The sequence below is a fragment of the Ptychodera flava genome, chromosome 13, assembly GCF_041260155.1.
Source record: "Ptychodera flava strain L36383 chromosome 13, AS_Pfla_20210202, whole genome shotgun sequence".
NCBI classification, from domain to species: domain Eukaryota; kingdom Metazoa; phylum Hemichordata; class Enteropneusta; family Ptychoderidae; genus Ptychodera; species Ptychodera flava.
In genome coordinates this window covers 10,780,748-10,799,282 of record NC_091940.1, presented here as the reverse complement: position 1 = coordinate 10,799,282, position 18,535 = coordinate 10,780,748, and the positions used below count along the sequence as shown (strand labels likewise).

Here is an 18,535-nt window from a genome sequence, read left to right as displayed (position 1 = left end):
CGAGAAACTTTTGTGTGAAGGTCCTATCACAATGAATGAAGCCTATGAAGCCCTATGTGGCATGTCAAATGGGAAAATGCTTGGTAACGATGGCCTTACAGTTGACTTTTATCTTGCTTTCTGGCATAAGATTGGTCCTTTTGTTGTTAATTCTCTAAATTTTGATCACGAGTGTGGTAACCTTTCAACTTCACAACGCCATAGTATAATTACTTCAATTGAGAAAAAGGTAAAGATAAGTGGTTCATAAAAAGCTTGTGTCCCGTTTCTCTGATTAATATTGATAGTTCTCGGTGTCTTGATAAGCGTCTGGAAAAAATAAAAAAAATAATGAAGATTATAATTTTAAAGTTTATGGTTTTGTAACGAGTGTTATAGCGAACACATTCAACTTTTTTATGACAAAATTGTGCAGAATTTTCAGTAGAATAGTCTTCCAAATACACAACTCGTTACTCTCGTTTTCTTTCACCGTACATTATCATGGTTGGTATCTTCTGTCAGTCTCATGTATGGCCTAGTTTTTGTATTAGCAAAGTATTTGATACAGTCAGCCATAAATCTAAAACCACGGAGGTTGTACGTGTACGTCGCAACAAGAATGGAATTTCTTGTCGTTGTGTATTACGTCTATTTGTTAGCTAGGTTCTCTCACAGCTATAATCTGAAGTATGGGTTCGCTGAATGTTTGACTACAAATTATTCTCTTCTTTGTCTGGCTTTTACTGTGACCCTCCTATCCTACGCAACAAAATGTCATCTTCTAAAATTTGGCCCTCCTTTGCCACTGTGTGCACGTAATGGTGAAATTGGGTGGACAAGGCAATACCTTGTAGATGAGCAGTAATAAGCCTTTTACCGAAATCTGGTTTCAGTTAAAACTGAAAAACTGGCGACCGTGTACATGTAGTCTTCTTGGCAGCGATCACATAATAAACACCTTTTACCTGGTCATGAGCGCTAAAGCGCCCGTTTATTACCCCAAGGGGCCGTGCGTTCCCAGAAACACATCGCTATTCCCCGAGGCCAGAGGCCGAGGGGTATAGTGATGTGTTTCTGGTAACACACAGACGAGGGGTAATGAACGGGCGCTATAGCCCGAATAAATACCAGGTTATAGGTGTTTTATAACACATTACACGCTCATGTTGTATTATGTTATAGTTTTAATGTGTTTTGATATTTTGCACAGCAACAATCCATTTGTGACAAGTTTACCTGGCGATATTTCCTCAGCGGTTACAGTTGTACGTGGTACCACTTTCTTTCACAAAATATTCTAAGCATACCTAACAACATCCTTGGTTGAACTTGAGTCTTTTCCATCGATGAGCTGTTCAAGTTCCTGCGCTGTTGGATTCGAAAATATATATGTTTAAAAGAGAGTGGCTCGTCGCTAATTCCGGGCGCACATCACGATCTAGTCACCCGCCATTGTTTCAAAGCTGCAGGCAACACTACGGTCACGTGACCGGGCACGTTTTCAAATTTGGTCAAAGCTATTTCACTAGGAAGAGTTTTTCATAAAAAAACCTCTGACGTCACTTTTGTCGATTCATTAGGGACTAGACGTATCTATTTTCTCGTCATGTGACATATTCAAGCGAATCGCGACATGAAATAAGTATGTGGCGTGTTAAAATACTCACTAAAACCCCTTTCCTTCTCCTCCATAAAGTTCTCAGAACATCAACTTCATTACAACATTGGTATCCTAAGAGACAGCCATCACTGTACCAATGCACAGAGTCTGTGGTCTGTGACATACAAATCTCACTTTTCTTGTTTCCTTTTTTACAGTGGTATCAGAACTGGCTCCATTCTGTCATGATTTTTTTCTCTACTGTTGCCATACAGCCTTAGTTCAATTCAAAGGTTTAACTAAACCAGTCCTGTACCGCTACTTGTAAATTCTCTGCCTAAGTAGATGACGTTTTACCTGTAATAACCTGTCGTTTTGGCATAAATTACCTAAACATACGTATCTTCTTACCGAGCCTTTCAAGAGTTTTCAAAACTCGCCTGAAATGCAGTCTCTGGTTAGAATTCCCTTACTTTGTTAGTTAAATGACCCATACCTAGTCAGTATATCAAGATGCAAAAGTGTAGTTGTCAAAGAAAATCCATTCCTAACATTGAGCCTCTTTACTTGAAGAACGCAATCAGTAACGAGAGAGAGAGAGAGAGAGAGAGAGAGAGAGAGAGAGAGAGAGAGAGAGAGAGAGAGAGAGAGAGAGAGAGAGAGAGAGAGAGAGAGAGAGAGAGAGAGACTATGTGCCATGGGAGGGCGTGAGTCTCCTGATGCCGAATATAAATTTCGTAAAGATAACATGAGTATGATTTTTGATATTTTCATTACTATTGCTCTGTAAAACCAATCTATTTTTATCCTTCTTGCTACAAAAACGATATTTTGAAATACAAAGCCTTCCCCTTGCCAAGACTATGCATGGCGTACAATGCTGTTTTTTGAGAAAATAATTCAAATGCCGACTAAATTTCTGATGTGCAAGATAACTTGATACACGGACCTTTACCTCACTTTCATATATATATTTGTTTTCATGAATATTTGTACTACTAAAACCCCCTTCCTTGTTTGTGACAACACTATGTTTCCCCACTCATCTTTAAAATCCATAACGGCTTAAATAAAATTAATGCAATTATACGGTGTCGCTCAAATTTGATCAGAATTGGTACATACCAAAGATCAACAATTAGTGTTGTTTCTATCTATCTTCAGTGCAGGAAAAGTCTACGTTGATGTTATGACAATGATTTCTGCACAGTACAGAAAAAAACAACAAGAAATATTTAAACCAGAAAAACAAGAATTACAAAAGTAAATAAGATCTGAAACTTTAGGTACTGGAGGTCAACTTTAGCAGAAACAGCTAGTCCCTCTGCGTTTGAGCATAGACTTTCTCCTCCCCCTCTACTGTCCATGGTTTGAGCAGGTCTGTTAATATGTAAAAGCTCATAAACAATGACAGGAAATGACTAATTAGCTGTTTAAGTTACTGCCACCACTCCCACACATAATAGGTACCCTGCATACAAATAGGTTAAAGGTCAAAAATCTCTTACTCAGATGTGTGGGCTGTTTCAGTTACTGCCACCACTCCTGCAGGATTTACCCCTTTTCTTTCCTCTTTTGCACATTTTTGACTCTGACATGATCATTTAAACAACGTCACATCTCAACCCCTGCATCTACCTGTACACCAAATACTGAGATGGTAGCTTTGGCGGTATGAGAGCCTTTGTGTATGACGGACATACATCCGAACATATATACCCAAATACATACAGACACAGTCCCTCCTTGTGGAGGGACTGTGATACAGACATACAGACGCCATCGAATCACCATATAAACTCTTTTTGATATTTATATAAATACCAAATATGAGCTAAAACCCTACAAGCTTTCGGTATAAGTGTGAGAGAGACGTTTTAGGCAAACAACATGAATATAAAACAGGAGTCTACGAATATTAAATGTATATAACGTACATTTATTCATTTGGATGGTGAAGCGTATTTTTCATCATGGTCAAAATTTACATCTACAGTGCCTTGACTATAAAAAAATGAATTCAACTATCAGCGACTTAAAAACTATTGGTTGTTCAATCTATGTAAAACCTGATACCATTGGTTTACTCAAAGGCAAAGTTAGCCTACTTGTACACAATTCTTGTGGTGTATACCATAGACATAGACAGTCGAGAAACAATACCATAGACAGTCGTACCAAAGACAGTCGACAGTTTCTCGACTGTTCATGTGTATACTTATTCGTAACCAAATTTGGCCATCTTGTTGTTGATTGGTCGACTCATAAAGCGGTCTGACTTTTTGTAGGCGGCGATTCTTGGCAGTGCCTAGTACCATGGTTGCAAGAAAGAAAATGCATCGTTTAAGTTAACCTTAGTATAAATTACGAGAATCTTGACTAGCGGTTACTTAATGTCTTTCCAAAACCTCGCCTTATCATTATTCTCCGCACAAACGGTTTCAGAAACATCAAGCACGCGTGCAAGAACCTGGATCTATCACGGTACAATTACAATTAGGGGGTACAGCAATGCTTTTCATGTAGAAGAAGTATCGTACAAAATGCAACTGCGACAACTGCATTGGATGGCTTAATGTTGGTACATTAAATAGACTATACTTGAAAATAATGATGATGATGATGATGATGATGATGATGATGATGATGATGATGATGATGATGATGATGATGATGATGATTATTATTATTGTATTAGTCCGAAGAGGGCTTTACAGTCTGATAATTATGTCTGGAACCTGTAAAGGTGAAATGTTTGACCATCGACCACAAAACACTAAACCACCACGAGCGTATCTCAAAGTTAAAGGCTAAAATTAACTACTCGGTCATACCTACCTCAACCCTTGCCATGAAGCCCTGGTGATTTCAAAAAAAAAAAATATATTTGATAGTGATCACACCAGACACACACTTTGAAAATCATACAATATACAACTCGAGTAAACTCTGAAGTACCATGTCTTCAATTATCAGTGAAGACAATTTTCCGGATTTAAGCTACGAGGATTGATTGATAATTATTACAAGTCGGTAAATCAGTCAATCGGTCATTTAGCATATAAATAATTTATCGTAAATATAAGCGGATGAGCGAACATGTAGATCGGACAATAACGACATAAATCCAGTAAAGTAATGCTCACTTGCAAGTTTTTGTGGCTGTCCAGTATTTTGGAATCGACTTCACGAAGTTGGTCCATCAACTCATACATGACGAAATCGACAAAGGTGATCTGTAATAATCAAATATCGCATAAAAATTGCTCACATCGATCGCTGGCAAGAATGACTGTATCTTAAATAGAGACCGGTATGAGTAGTATCAGAAGGGCATAAAATATTCAAACGCTTGATAAACTACGAATTTCTTTATCCAGAATGAATATTATGCTTCATACACGACTTTGAAGAGGAAAAGATAGCCAAGTCAATAAACTGTACACGTGCGACATACATACCTCCACTGAGAGAGACGATTGGTACACGATGCATTAGTAGATTAGCATTCATTTATGCAAATCATATTAATTCGCACTGTTTGGTTAAAATTTAAATTTGTCGCCAATATTCAACTACCTCGCATGTACAGAGACAGACAGCTGAAGATACAGCATTGGCAATGATGGTCTAACGTGCAAGGGAAACAATGTAGAGCTTACATTTTGACCTGCAAACCATGGGGTTTGTCCCAGAAAGTCAGAAAAGTCTTTCAGCAAGCCAGCCACAGTCTTCAGAAAACTTTCTTTCATCTCTTCCTGAAATAGAAAACAAAGCATTAATTGACACTTGGCTTACATTCGGTTGCGATGTGGCAGGCAAGAGTGAGTATATGTAACTAATACTACCCCCTAGGAACATACATACCAAGTTTAAATGCAATACCACGAGCTATTTCAGAGAAAATTATTTTTTGACCACAATGGGATAATTGCCCCAAAAATACAAATATGAAAAATTCATCACAACTTGAAGAAGCTCAGTTAAGGCTGCCTCCAAGTACAAGCATACCAAGTTTCAAAGCTATCGGATGAGCGAGCGAAAACTTTCCCAAGAAATATAAAGATTTAAATTTGCCACAATTTTTACAAATCCAACAGAACACGATTGGATCTAATTTGGGATAATTGGATCTTCATATTTTTCAAATTTCTCAAAAATTTTAGTTGTCCTATAGTTGAATGTTGCAATATTACTAAATAGAATATTACAATATTACCCATAAACTTAAAGAGAAAAGCATATAACTTAAAGAGAAAAGCAAGCTTACGTTTGCGGATGAAAATGACATTACTTCACTATCCAATTATCCCATATTTGTTCAAATCGAGTTAGTAGAAGTCAACCCTACGAGCAAGAATATTAAGTTTCACAGCAATCAAATAAATACTTTGGGAGAAATTAATTATTTTAGCAAACTTTGGGAAAATTGCACCAAAAATACAACTATGATGGGATATGAAAATTTCACCAAAATTTAAACAAATCTAACCAAAGTCACCTTCAAGAACCTGCAAACCAAGTTTCAACCGAATCTGGTATGTGATTAAAGAGTTTTAGCAATTTGTAGTATTTCCCCTATTTAACCTCATTTGCATATTTTGACACTGTTATGTTCATTTGAACAAATTCACATCTCCACCATGGTGTGCAACTGTACACCAAATACCGGGTAGGTGCTGCGATTTGGGGAGTTTTAATGTAGACGGACATACATCTGCACACACACACATACATATACACACATACTAATATACATAGAGACATACAGACGCCACCGACTTACCATATAAGCTCTCTTTGGTATATATATTCATATACCAAATGTGAGCTAAAAAGATGATGGATTGCAAAGCTGAGATCAGCTGTTCGTATCCGATGAACACACATCATCGGATAATTCTCCGTAAAATGCCTATTTTAGTTTCACGACATCATTCACAACATGTTTGAATTTTCAGTAACTGTGAGACATCGCAAACCACTGATTACAAAATGAAAGAAAAACTCTTCAATATATGACGGGAACTTACCCACTTCGGATTGTAGAAATGTCTCACCATCAAGTTTCTCAGATCCATTGACTGTTCTGCCATTAAGTCCACGCGGATTACTTCCGTGTCATTAGTTCCAACTGTTGAAGAGAGAGAGAGAAGATGTAGTAACAGCTAACTAGTGTGATGGCACGGTCATTACTGAGGAGGGACGGTGGTGAAGGGTTGGCTTTGATTGTGGATGTACGGACGAATTCGGTCGACTGTATGGTGTTCACGGTGGATGCTCCCTCTTTTCGTTTTGGCAGTTAAAATTATTCGGAAATAAACCTTTAATGGTAGATATGTCCACCATCAACGCCAAATGTTACGTCTTTATTAATGTGAAGAAGTAAAGCAAGCAAAGAAGTTGGACCACTGTGTGCACGTCTGTCTAAGCTACGAAAGGAACGCCCTCAAGCGACAAATCTGAGTTCCTTTTCGTATTCGTGACAGCAAATCTCTAATTTTCATTTGGGAGTTACACAATGAAGAAGTTGTCGCATCAGTTTGTTTTGCTGACGGACTTTCAAAGTGAATGCTGCTGGCACGCCATTTTCAAGAGATGTGGCTCAATACAAAAGGCGATATCCAAACGTCTCGGCAGAATAATTAGCTGTATGGGCGCAAATGAGCTGTAACGCTTGATGTATTTATGATAATTTTTGGTGCAGGAAGCCCATGCATTTGTTCTTCTTCTCCTTCTTTTTTTACAGCATGTTAAAATCAGACTTATAAGCCTTCATGTTGTCAGCACAAAGTATCCTGTACAATATGCAAAGTTGTTGTTGACAAATATTTTTTCGAAATAAAAATTAAGCAACAAATATAACTTTGGCCATTCGCAGGCTATCTTGCGCATAGGGCATCTTGAACATGATTTTAGGGATGGGACAAGGACAAACGGGACAAGAGCAATGCTAAATTATACTTCAAACGCTAATGACAGTTCAGTTTACCAAATACGACCCTAAATATGACACCGGGGAATACGTCTCGATACAATTTAACGCGTTGTTGCGCAGAGTGAATGACAATGTCGCCAACGAAAAGGATCACCCACAAGTTGGTTTGTATTAAGTTGAAATAGTGGAAGTACACACAGTTTGGGCTGGTATAAAACCTACGAACTTTACACATATTTTCGCGAACATTAAGAGTATTATGATTGCGCATGCGTTTAGGTTTGGACGGATTTCCAGGTGACTTACGGAGATTTGCCTTGCGTGCCAGATACCTCAGGATGGCGTTACTTTGAGTCAATTTGACATCACCATCAATCATGTAGGGAAGCTGTGGACAAATAATAAAGTGTCTTCGTTGGTTTGTAAAAACTTGAAGTGTATACTCTATGGCTTGCTTTCAGACAAAGTTATTGACTGTACGTGACGTCGTAAATATGTAAACATTCAATTACCTTGCATCATAGACAGTATAAGCGAGAGTGTCTATGCTTGCATACCACATATTTGTTCTTTTCTATCATTGCATTGTTTAAGCCAAAGGCGGTGACACGAGTTGATATAATACACTAATCAGAAAGAATCTAGTACAATATTGACGGGCAAACTTATTACAACTAACCAGTTCCCCATTGTACCTTTCAATAAATCATGCTGTTTGTTACATATATATATATATATATATATATATATATATATATATATATATATATATATATATATCAATATGTATCTTCGAATTCCTTCCGTCCCCGCACTATCTGCCCACGCTAAGTGTTTTAATCGTTTGGTTCGATACTCACATTTGGAAATGGGAGACCTAAAGTGTGTTTCTCACTAAGCCAACACTCAGGACTGAAATCAGGCGCTGGAAGGCAACAACAGATAGTATTACATCACTCAACTACTGACACAGACATTAATGAAATTTGTGTATGTATGTATGTATGTATGTATGTATGTATGTATGTATGTATGTATGTATGTATGTATGTATGTATGTATGTATGTATGTATTATGTATGTATGTATGTATGTATGTATGTATGTATGTATGTATGTATGTATGTGTATACGTACATACATACATACGTACTAACATACATACATACATACATACATACATACATACATACATACATACATACATACATACATACATACATACATACATACATACATACATCTATATATCGACGAATACATTCTGCTAACCCTATACTCGAGGTACTTTTGTGAAATTTGTGTGACTACAAATTTTTTGAACAGTTTCTGAACATTGGGTACAAACGAATGCGTGCATGCCGATTTGCTAGTGTAGTTGCTGGGAGACAATAAAGGCACTCGGTACTGCAATGATGGTAATAGAAAAACAATACTTGATAGTGATAAAAATTGCAACATTGTGGGTTAGATTTCATGTGTAAAGCATTCTGTTACTTTGAACTTTTATGTTTAGTGCCCACGTATACACTAAAGATAAAATACTGAATTGGTATCAACAATATTCATAATCATAAATGTATTAATAAAATCATTTCTACTCTTTTGTTATGTCTAATAATGCCTTGTAACCCTGTGCTATCAACTAACCTGGTCCACACTCGTATAGTTTCTCCTTGTAATCTATCCCGGCATACTCAACAAGGTAGCGGATTGGCTGTGCTAACTGTAAAGCAAAACACAGTATCACGTGAATTCGTTGCATAAATTCCGATTGAGAAACCTCAGTCTTTTTCCTTACCATTCCAACAGTTTGTAGGTGCTCGAGTTGTAAACTTTGCACACCCCAGCCGGTAGGCTAGAAGATGCGTAGCTAGAGGGCGCTCTGTACGCTCCCCTGAAGATAATATTAGCTCATTTGTATTTCATTATATATGTTGTCGCGGTACACATCTATAATGTCCTTGAATTTGCTAACGCTGTTTCCTTCAATTTGTCAGGAAATTTAAGGAATTTTTTCTATGGAATATACACATTAAAGTGGCACTCCCACTTGGGTAACATTTTTAAAACGCATTTTTTAATGCCAACGGTCGATATTTGACGTGGCGACTGCGCGCGGAGCGCGCGATATCGATAAAATATGTCATTTCCCGGGCGTATTTTTCACATCCCGAAGTTTTACGAGCGTTTCTGATTATGACCCAAAATCTCCCGAAGGTTTGTTATTGTGCTGATTGACGATATTCTAGGGAGTCCATAATAAGTTCGAAGGACGCAATTAATTTACCTCCCGCTGCGAATACTTTATATACAGCATTATGCCTTTACCTCAGGTAAGTTGTTTTTAAACTTCTCCTTAGTTTTTGTCGCTTTCATTATTCTCAATCTTTTGTTATATATTTTTAAGGAATACCACAGAGATATCCGTTTTTTTAGGTGTAAAATATTAGCCGCCTCTGATGAATACATTTTGTTGTCTGCCAGTGCACGTGCTGACACAGCCTGTCGACCAAAACTAAGTTCCGTTTCGTAAAAATGTTTCCAATTTGAATATGCAAGAAAATGTACAGTTCAGATTTATATCTCTGATATCATCTCCTACCGCGTCAAGGTAGGTTTTGCAATATTCAGTTTCAAAATGTTGAAATCCTGTCAATGTCCATTGCCACTATATTGTAGAGTGCATTGTCGACTCGAGTCGGCTGTCCGTGAAGTACGCTCTTAGCAAGGCAAAGATGTGTTATACTTAGGTGTGCCGACCGTGATTATCCAGGGTGTTTCCATGATGAAATGTTGGTTTTTTCAAGTCAAATGTACTCTAAATATTTAGACAGTTTTCCTGTAGAAAAGGTTAATCTGTGTGCGACCAGAATTGAGTAACAGACCATCGATGCATCGATTATCAATGGGTAAGAATGCCGAGGCGCTCCCGATAGTTTTCTCAGCGGCTATTCTAGTCACCTATGCGAATTCTGGTGGAATCAAACTTTCTTTTTCGTTTTTTGCAGAGTCAGTACGAAGACTCGGCTTTCTCTCACCGGGCATGACCGATCACCGACGCGAATGGTACTACTATGGCGTACAGCAGCGTCAGCGTAGACTCGTACTCCCTAGATTAGTTGACAATTGCCCCAGAGCCGAACGTTCGATGTTCGGAAGCTGAATTTAGGTGGGCCATCGGAATTCAAACTTTTACTTTTTTGAAGACATGTTTTTATCGATATCTCGCGATCCGCGCGTTCGCCACGTCAAATATTGACCGTTGGCATTAAAAATGTGTTTTAAAAATGTTACCAAGTGGTAGTGCCACTTTAAATTTGCAAGTTTTAGAGAACCCTTGGTCTTGGCATAGCCTATTGTTTTTCATATATTTTCGACTTGAAAATACAGAATCACTTTGTAGATATTTCCTACAAAGGAGGATACAAACTGGGCCTAAAAACTAGGAGAATACCAACGTTTGTTATGAAATGTAAAATATTTTTAAAGATGTCATTAAAAATGTGACTGTTGGTAAAAAACAAAGGATTTTCAGTGTGTTCCTCGGTCACCATTGTATTATATCCCTTGGTCACGACATTTTCATGACATCTACAATGTAAATTCATTACATTTCATTAATGCCCTGATTTTATTAATATTTTGACAGAGACTTTCGCTGTTGTTTTACATGTACCAAGTGTTTCAATTTGAAACAGTCAGTAGCATTATATATTTGCTTTCTTCTGCTACAGTTTCTCATCCTTACGCCTGAAAATATCTTGAATACTCAATTCAGCTTGTCCATATTATATGTATCCTGCACTGGATATCCTGAGACCATTGTTGTTATTTACAATGATGAGCTGTGGTTATCATGACCTGTCAAATAATGTGTTTGTTGTACATAAAATAGTTCCTCCAATCGCCCAAATTCTGAATGTTTCTAGAACTTCTCTTTTTCAATTTCTAACAACTTTAAGTACAACATTTGCGATGCAATGTAACGAGGGTTGGACAAGGGCGCAAGAATTTGCCGTAAAATATAGACCTTTTTAAAAATGTATTGATAATACTCTTAATGTAGGATTTGTGTTGGCTTTAAAAACATGCTATACGATACACCTGTCAATATAATATTCAAATAGAAGATGCATTCTAAAATGAAGACCCATATCCTGAATTTGAAGTAATGTAGTATAAACTTCTGAAACATTAGAAATCCCAGCCACTTGAGAAGCATATTCATATGTAGAAGCTGCATTTTGATTCGTGTTCGTTAATTTGCATTTCTTTGTATTAAAGTGGAAAACTCGAAATTTTTCCACAGTAGGTATAGCGAGTCCCTGACCAGAGTGTGATCGATAAGCTTACGCCACGCGAACAGCACGAGCAGTACAGTGCGGACGCAGATATGCGATTTTTCCGTTGTTGCTGAGCATGCTTATGCCAAATTCCATCGTTGCCAAGGGGTCCTGGCGTGCGCTTTAGAGCAACATCAGACTGACTGGGCGACGGTTCAGGTAGGTGGAGCTCTCCAAATTTTCGTTTAATTTCGCCAAGTAAGTTTGAGATCGAATATTTTAAGTAATCTTATTTTAAGAATACTGGTCTCCGATCAAAATTGACCGTTCATGCAGTAATCCTCCTCTAAATAATGTAAATATGCCCAAAGAAAACTGACATTACTGACGATAGTGGATTGCATCGTTAGGAGAAAGTTGTCGGTATTATGTTCTGCTTTCTGATGTTAACATTTTCGTCTCACGGCCTTATCTTGAACAATTTTGGTAATTTCCGTAACAGTTTGTGTATAGGAATAGATTTTGTGAATATCGCTTCTGGAGGAGGTCATTTGACAGTACGATAGCATATGAAATGCAGACACCTGAAAACCGGAAGTACATTAACTTTCCAGGTGATATAATTGATGATAACTTCGTTCACAATATTCATATTTAGTATCACGGTCGTTTAATCCAGTTATTTGTTAGGGAGGCATTAAGTTGATAATCTTCTGTCGCTTAATTTATTATCATGCAGAATAGCTATAACCGTCGCGGTATTTCAAAAGCAATACCATGCAAGTTACCCTCGAGCCACAATCACTTGCTGTTCGAGATACGGTGGTGGCCGCTTTGGTATGCATTAGAAATATAGGAAGTCGGGAAATGGAATAGCCGCTATACGCACGTACAGCCGAGTTCGGATACGGATTTTCCTGACAAAAAGCTATAGTTTACTTCATAAACCAGCATCGATGGCGTCCAATACGTCTCTGAATCCACACCTGTTATAGTCTATCGTCAATAAAGATCTCCTTGCATTTTTGGGTACGATTTCCGATTCTTCTCTTGATTTTTCTCTGAGTGTCTACAATATGACGTAGTATTAAACATGAAAAAAAAAAGTCCCCTTCCTATGACCCGCGTCTTTAGCCATAGCAGTGACTATTTTTTAGCTTCACCTGTACACACTAGAGAGTATGATAGTCTAGAGGGCAATGATGTATACCAAGTACGCTGAAGTTCATTTCAAGTATAGGGAGTCTATTGGGAGTTCAGATGTGTATTAAGTTTGTGTGATAAAATCCTATCATAGACAAATGAGAGCATGCTGACATTAAGTATTACGATTCCACAGAACAGCTGATATGGAAGGATGTTTTGAGATAGAGAAAAATCCTTTGTTTTACATAACAATATCTGCTACTGATATATGTTACTATATCATGCATGTATATCCACTGAAGAGATAATTTTCAAAGAGTGTCATTCTTTATAAATTTCACGCACTAAAGTGCCCTAACAATTGACTGAGGACTTGATGAATAATCATTGACAAATACTTTAAAACATATGTATAATAAATGATAAATTTCCTGGTTTTTAATATGCATGTATATTAATAAGTGGTGTGAACTTATTCTTTCAGATCAACTCTACATGAACTGACGGCCAGTGAGCGTGATGCGTGACTGTCACAAGACTGAAACATTTAAATTTCTTTTTGAGATGTCATTACAACAATGATTTATTGCCACTGAAGACATAAATCATTTGTTTTATTACAGTCTAGAATTGCTGCAATTTTATGAATTTTGATTGAAAATGAACTCAAAGTTCCGTCATAAGATTGTGACAATGATATTGAAAAATGTAGAAAGCGAAAAGCTGTTTGGTGTGGAAGATTCAGAGTCATTTAACATGGACATCACGTGTTGATAGTATTGTGAAAAAATAAAGAGTAATTCTTGCCAGAATTTAAGCATTTTACCAGTTTCAGCAAGGCGTCAGTTTTATAACAGTTTCATTATACCATATTTTGATTATGATCTCGATGTTTGGGGTTGTTGTAGTCAAAAGGATATGGATCATTTGAACTGTCGTTTAAAGCGGGCAATGCGACTGACTTTGAATTTGTGACATTGGTACCTCATCCATTAAAATGTTTACACTTCTACAATTGTATCTGCTATCCCATCGCTATAAGTACAACCTAGTAGTGTCTGTTTACAAGGGTATGTTGTGGCCAGTCTCCTCCATACATCCGGGATATGATAACAAAGTACAAATATCCACAAAGATCTTTAAGATCTGTTTGTAATAAAGCTCTACAAGCTCCATTTGCTAGAACCGAATTATTAATTTAAAAGCAGTCTTTTCGAGTAATTACCTGTACAACAATGTGCCTATAGCAATAAGAAGTTGTACAAGTGTTAGAGTTTTTAAGCAGGCTTGTTACAAATTTTATCGACAAAGCTTTTTGTACACTTTTACATGAAACCTGTCTGTGTTGTAATGTTGTTGTTATCCTGTACTTTGTCTTCTGTGTATAAGTTTTCTTTGTGTTTGACCCTTGTGAAAAGAGGCGTATACCTATCATGGCTATAGAGTTAAAATAAAGTTTATATTGTTGTTGTATTGTTATAAGATATTTATTGCATCAAATTGTAAAAGATTTATAATACGAATTTTAGTTTCGTTTAATCGCATAACCTCATCATTAATTTAGCCTGTACTTTTGGAACAATAATTGTTAAAATAATCGAAATCAGGTATAGCTTTGAAGCTGTGATTCTTGTAATTTTTTTTTCTTTCTGGCTCAATATGCAAGTGTGCATTTCAGAAAAATCAGTGACAATCAGTAAAAGTCCATTTATGTTTATTGTAAATTTATATTGACCACTTCAGAGATACAAGGCTTCAGTGAATCGACTTAGTTTTATGCTTAATTTTCCGCACTTTTATAGGGGAGATACTTTCTCCAGCGCAAAAGTTCAGGATGAGATTCTTTGAGAAACGCGCAATGAGTATCGTCGCCAGAGGGCAACCTTCACGCATGCGCTTTAGCTGTTGTTTGCGGGATTTGCAAGAACTACCTGTACCAGTCAGTGCTATTTTAGTTAACATTTCCGTCTCACGGCCTTATCGCCAAAACTGAGGGCACAGCGTTAAAGTTTGATTTCTGTGTAAACGGACAGTGACAAAATCAAACTTGGAGAAGACACATGGAATGAGCACGACCGGAAAATTCAGGAGTGAATGAGTTGTATTTTCTGTCAAAACGCACGAGACAACATTTTGACTTCGCGATTTTTCTGCAATATAAACAAATAAGACACTAAATAATGCACGATTTGGTAATTCTAACTATCTATCTTTCAATTCGCCTAGTTATACGTAACATAAAATGAATTCTCGATGAGCTATAGGCGAAATATCTTTACAATGTGTAGCGCTAGATTTAGTGATTTTTTTTTTGAAATTTTCGCGTTCCATACCACCCACGAAGGAAAATCGATTCTGCGCGTCTCGGGTATCTGCGTCCGCACTGGTAGTCTGGTCCCTGCCTGGAGTATTTTTGGCCAGGGACTAGACTACATTGGCAACGACGCCGCCTCAGTTGCATACTACATCACAAGCTGTGATATCGCAGCGGTACTTATGGCGTGTATCGAACGCGCTCGGGTCAAGGGTTACCGCCACAGTTCGAAACTTTGGCGGTGACCCGAGCGCGTTCGATATGCACGCCACAAGTACAGTACCGCTGCGATATCACAGCCAGCTGCATACATGAGTCTCCATGTACGTCCACTATATAAATGTAATCATGGAGCTCAGAGCTAGCTCCATTATGTTATAAATGGAGACGTCGTTATTTTCATAAAGTCGACGTCTTTGCATCCCCCTTTCTCGGCCCCTAGTCTAGGCAGTCAAAATTACGGTAGCACCTATCGACACGATCATCGTGTCTATAGACCAAAAAAATGCTTGTTTGTTATGCTCTCTAATTCATTTTCTGGGGACAATTTGAGTCTCGAAAACGTGAAATATTGAGATCGCAAACACGATTTCATTGGTTGTTTATTATGAAACGGCGATTGGATTTTAGCAAGCGATGTCAGCAATTCAATTGTGAATTGAACACGTGGGCCTAAGGCTACATATGGAGAACACACTTTTTGTCACACGAGGAAACTTTATTTCAACACGAAAGCCGTACATTTGAGACCATTTAGGGGTTTCATTAAGAGCCGGCAGCCGGCGAAGTTGACCGGTTACTCTCACGATTTCGCCGGCTACTTTTTTGGGAAATTTTAACTCTTTTATCTCTCAAATATTTTTTACCTTCTGAAATTATACGGACAAGTATCACAAGCTGTGTAATCAAACTATTTAACGGCTTTTATGTGAAACAAGTTAGAAGATGAGCGACTGCTACGATCGCCGTGTACTACGTTGTAGCACGGTCTTGCGTATATTGCCTCAATAAAAATCGGAATTGCAACGGACAATTCCATTGGCTACCTGAATTGCTGATGCGTATGTGGCGACCTTTATGTTTGCAAATGAAAACGTGCGTACTACACCTGTCGGCCGTCGTAAGCTCAATTCAAAATGGTTGATGAACAAATGGAGAGAGAAGCGATCGCAAGGTCAAGTTTCGCTGTACGATTTTCGGTTTTGAAGTGCACCGAGAAACAAGAGAAGGATAATTACGTGGATTTAAACTGTTTTCGAAGGCAATGGCCTGATTTTTCCTCACGAAAAAACTTTCCGATTACAGTTCGAATTTTAGTAATGTGAACGTATATAACCAGCTGGGGGTACGGTATGTACTGCTTTTCGGTCTATCCACGCCAATAAGAATTCGCCCAGAGTGGTTTAAAATACGATAAGACCTCTAAATTCACTTCAAAAACGATCCTCAGGATAAATCCAAATGTGAGCTTCTGAACGTACAAATTTTCATATCCTATATCAAGGTTCTTACTTTGCATAGCCATGTCAAATAACCTTGAGGGTCTTTGTTTCTATTTGCGAAATATGGTAATCACTGTCTTTTTTATCATTCTTGATAAATAAATTATCCTTTTTACCTCCTTTGTGGTATAAAAGTTCTTCATCTACAGATTCCATACATAACATCAGGGTTCTAAGCATAACATAGTACATTCCTGAAACGTTTCTCGTTTAATGTGCTTAAAATATCAGTGTTCCATCTAGGATGGCATCAACAAGGGGGATCAACAAGGGGGATTTTCCCCCTTTACCAGAAAATTTCGGGGGGTGGGGGGATTTCACCAGTTCATGTATTCTACTTGTATCTCTACGTTGTGACTGGGACCATTTCATTGGGGGGGGGCTGGTCCCCCCTTGACAAATTAACTTGGGGTACCAACATTACAACAGAAGGGGAATCGCCCATCCCCTGTCTAGATGTAAGACTATCATCTACAATATCACATTTATATCATTAATAATAGTGCATTATTATAGTTTACCTCCTAAAAGCATGGAGGTTCTTAGATTTTAAGACTTTAGTTTTCTTTGTTGACAATATCGTCAACATTACCACATTTTATCATTTTTTATTATGAATTATCATATTTAGGCCTAATCTCCCAGGAAAATGGCTTTATGATATGAAAACATATTGTCCTGGAACACTGCAGACAATTCTCCTGAAAATACTAGAAATTCAAGTGACTGTGAGCTCTAAAAAGTGAATTTTAGCTCATAAGAGTTTCCGGCCTTCGGCCCGGACCCTCCCCAACAACTACCGCTTTGTGGTCATGGCAGCTGCAAGCCGCTTACTTTATCATTCTGGCCCCCTACTTTAAAACTTAATGAAACCCCAGGTCATTTGATAAAGGAAAATGGTGGCATAAGTGTACAATGTGCATTTAATCGCAAGTTATCATGATCGTGTCGATCAGAAAGGTGCCTTTTCTTGCTTACCGACACGATCATCGTGTCGATAGCCACAACGCAAAATTACGGGCACCATGGGTGAACACTAGCATAGCATGTATGCATATAAGCAGGTACGTGACACGGTACTTCGCTTCGCGATCGGTTCTGTTTCACAGTAACGGGAGAAAGCTTTCTCCCTTATACTGTGAATCACTGTACAGATCGCGACGTGTTTAGACCCGGCCTCCCACTACCACCAGATGCCCATAGCCACGCAGAGCTTGTGACTTTTTAGCTCCATTTATGGTCATATTTCAAAGGAGGCTGGAACTTGTATCTCCATGGCCTGGCGGACTCCCCGGAATCATATATCGTGTGGGTCTCCTGTGTCCTACTTAATATCATTTTGGTAGCTCCACGTTAGGATCAAGCAACTGAAGAGTTCACGTGGTAGTACTTGCATAGACTGCGGATCCGCAGCACCAATGGAACATGGTCCCTGGACCGTGAGTGGAACCACACATGGCTGCTGGATTGACCTCGTCTATTTCATTGCGGTACAGGAGCGAAATGGTTCTCATTGAGTGCAAGAACGTTATTTAAATCGATGTGACAACATACTAACGCCACCAATAAGTCAATGTGACAAGATACTCACGCCACGAATTTTCCAATATGCAATTAAGACTGGCATCGTGACTTCTTATCTCACGCTTCGGGATGCAATGGTTGTGAAGATTGTGGAAGGACAATGTCCCAATTGACAATCATGTATCAACATACTTGAGCAGAGTATCACGGGAAATCTGTATTGTGAGGGGGCGACGGGCATGG

The 18,535-nt window shown here is 38.1% G+C and overlaps 1 protein-coding gene across 1 annotated transcript; it reads right to left on the bottom strand.

The window, feature by feature from the left end:
- Positions 1-3,500: 3,500 nt before the first annotated feature.
- Positions 3,501-18,495, bottom strand: LOC139147390 (glutathione S-transferase Mu 1-like). The gene is made up of 9 exons (XM_070718472.1): positions 18,360-18,495; positions 9,171-9,246; positions 8,381-8,445; positions 7,827-7,908; positions 6,616-6,716; positions 5,245-5,340; positions 4,729-4,818; positions 4,421-4,441; positions 3,501-3,890 (listed from the first exon to the last, which is right to left on the bottom strand). The coding sequence occupies exons 1-9, from the start codon at positions 18,393-18,395 to the stop codon at positions 3,801-3,803; spliced, it is 657 nt and encodes a 218-aa protein (XP_070574573.1). The 5' UTR covers positions 18,396-18,495; the 3' UTR covers positions 3,501-3,800.
- Positions 18,496-18,535: the final 40 nt, after the last annotated feature.

What these genes read in the sequence shown, in the direction of transcription:
- LOC139147390 (XM_070718472.1), bottom strand. Translation starts at nt 18,395, where the DNA reads ATGCCAGTCTTAATTGCATATTGGAAAATTCGTGGC. An exon ending in GGCACGCAAGGCAAATCTCC is followed by an intron (nt 6,717 to 7,826) that starts GTAAGTCACCTG and finishes TCTCTTCAACAG; the next exon opens with TTGGAACTAATGACACGGAA. An exon ending in GCTTCATGGCAAGGGTTGAG is followed by an intron (nt 3,891 to 4,420) that starts GTAGGTATGACC and finishes CCATGGTACTAG; the next exon opens with GCACTGCCAAGAATCGCCGC.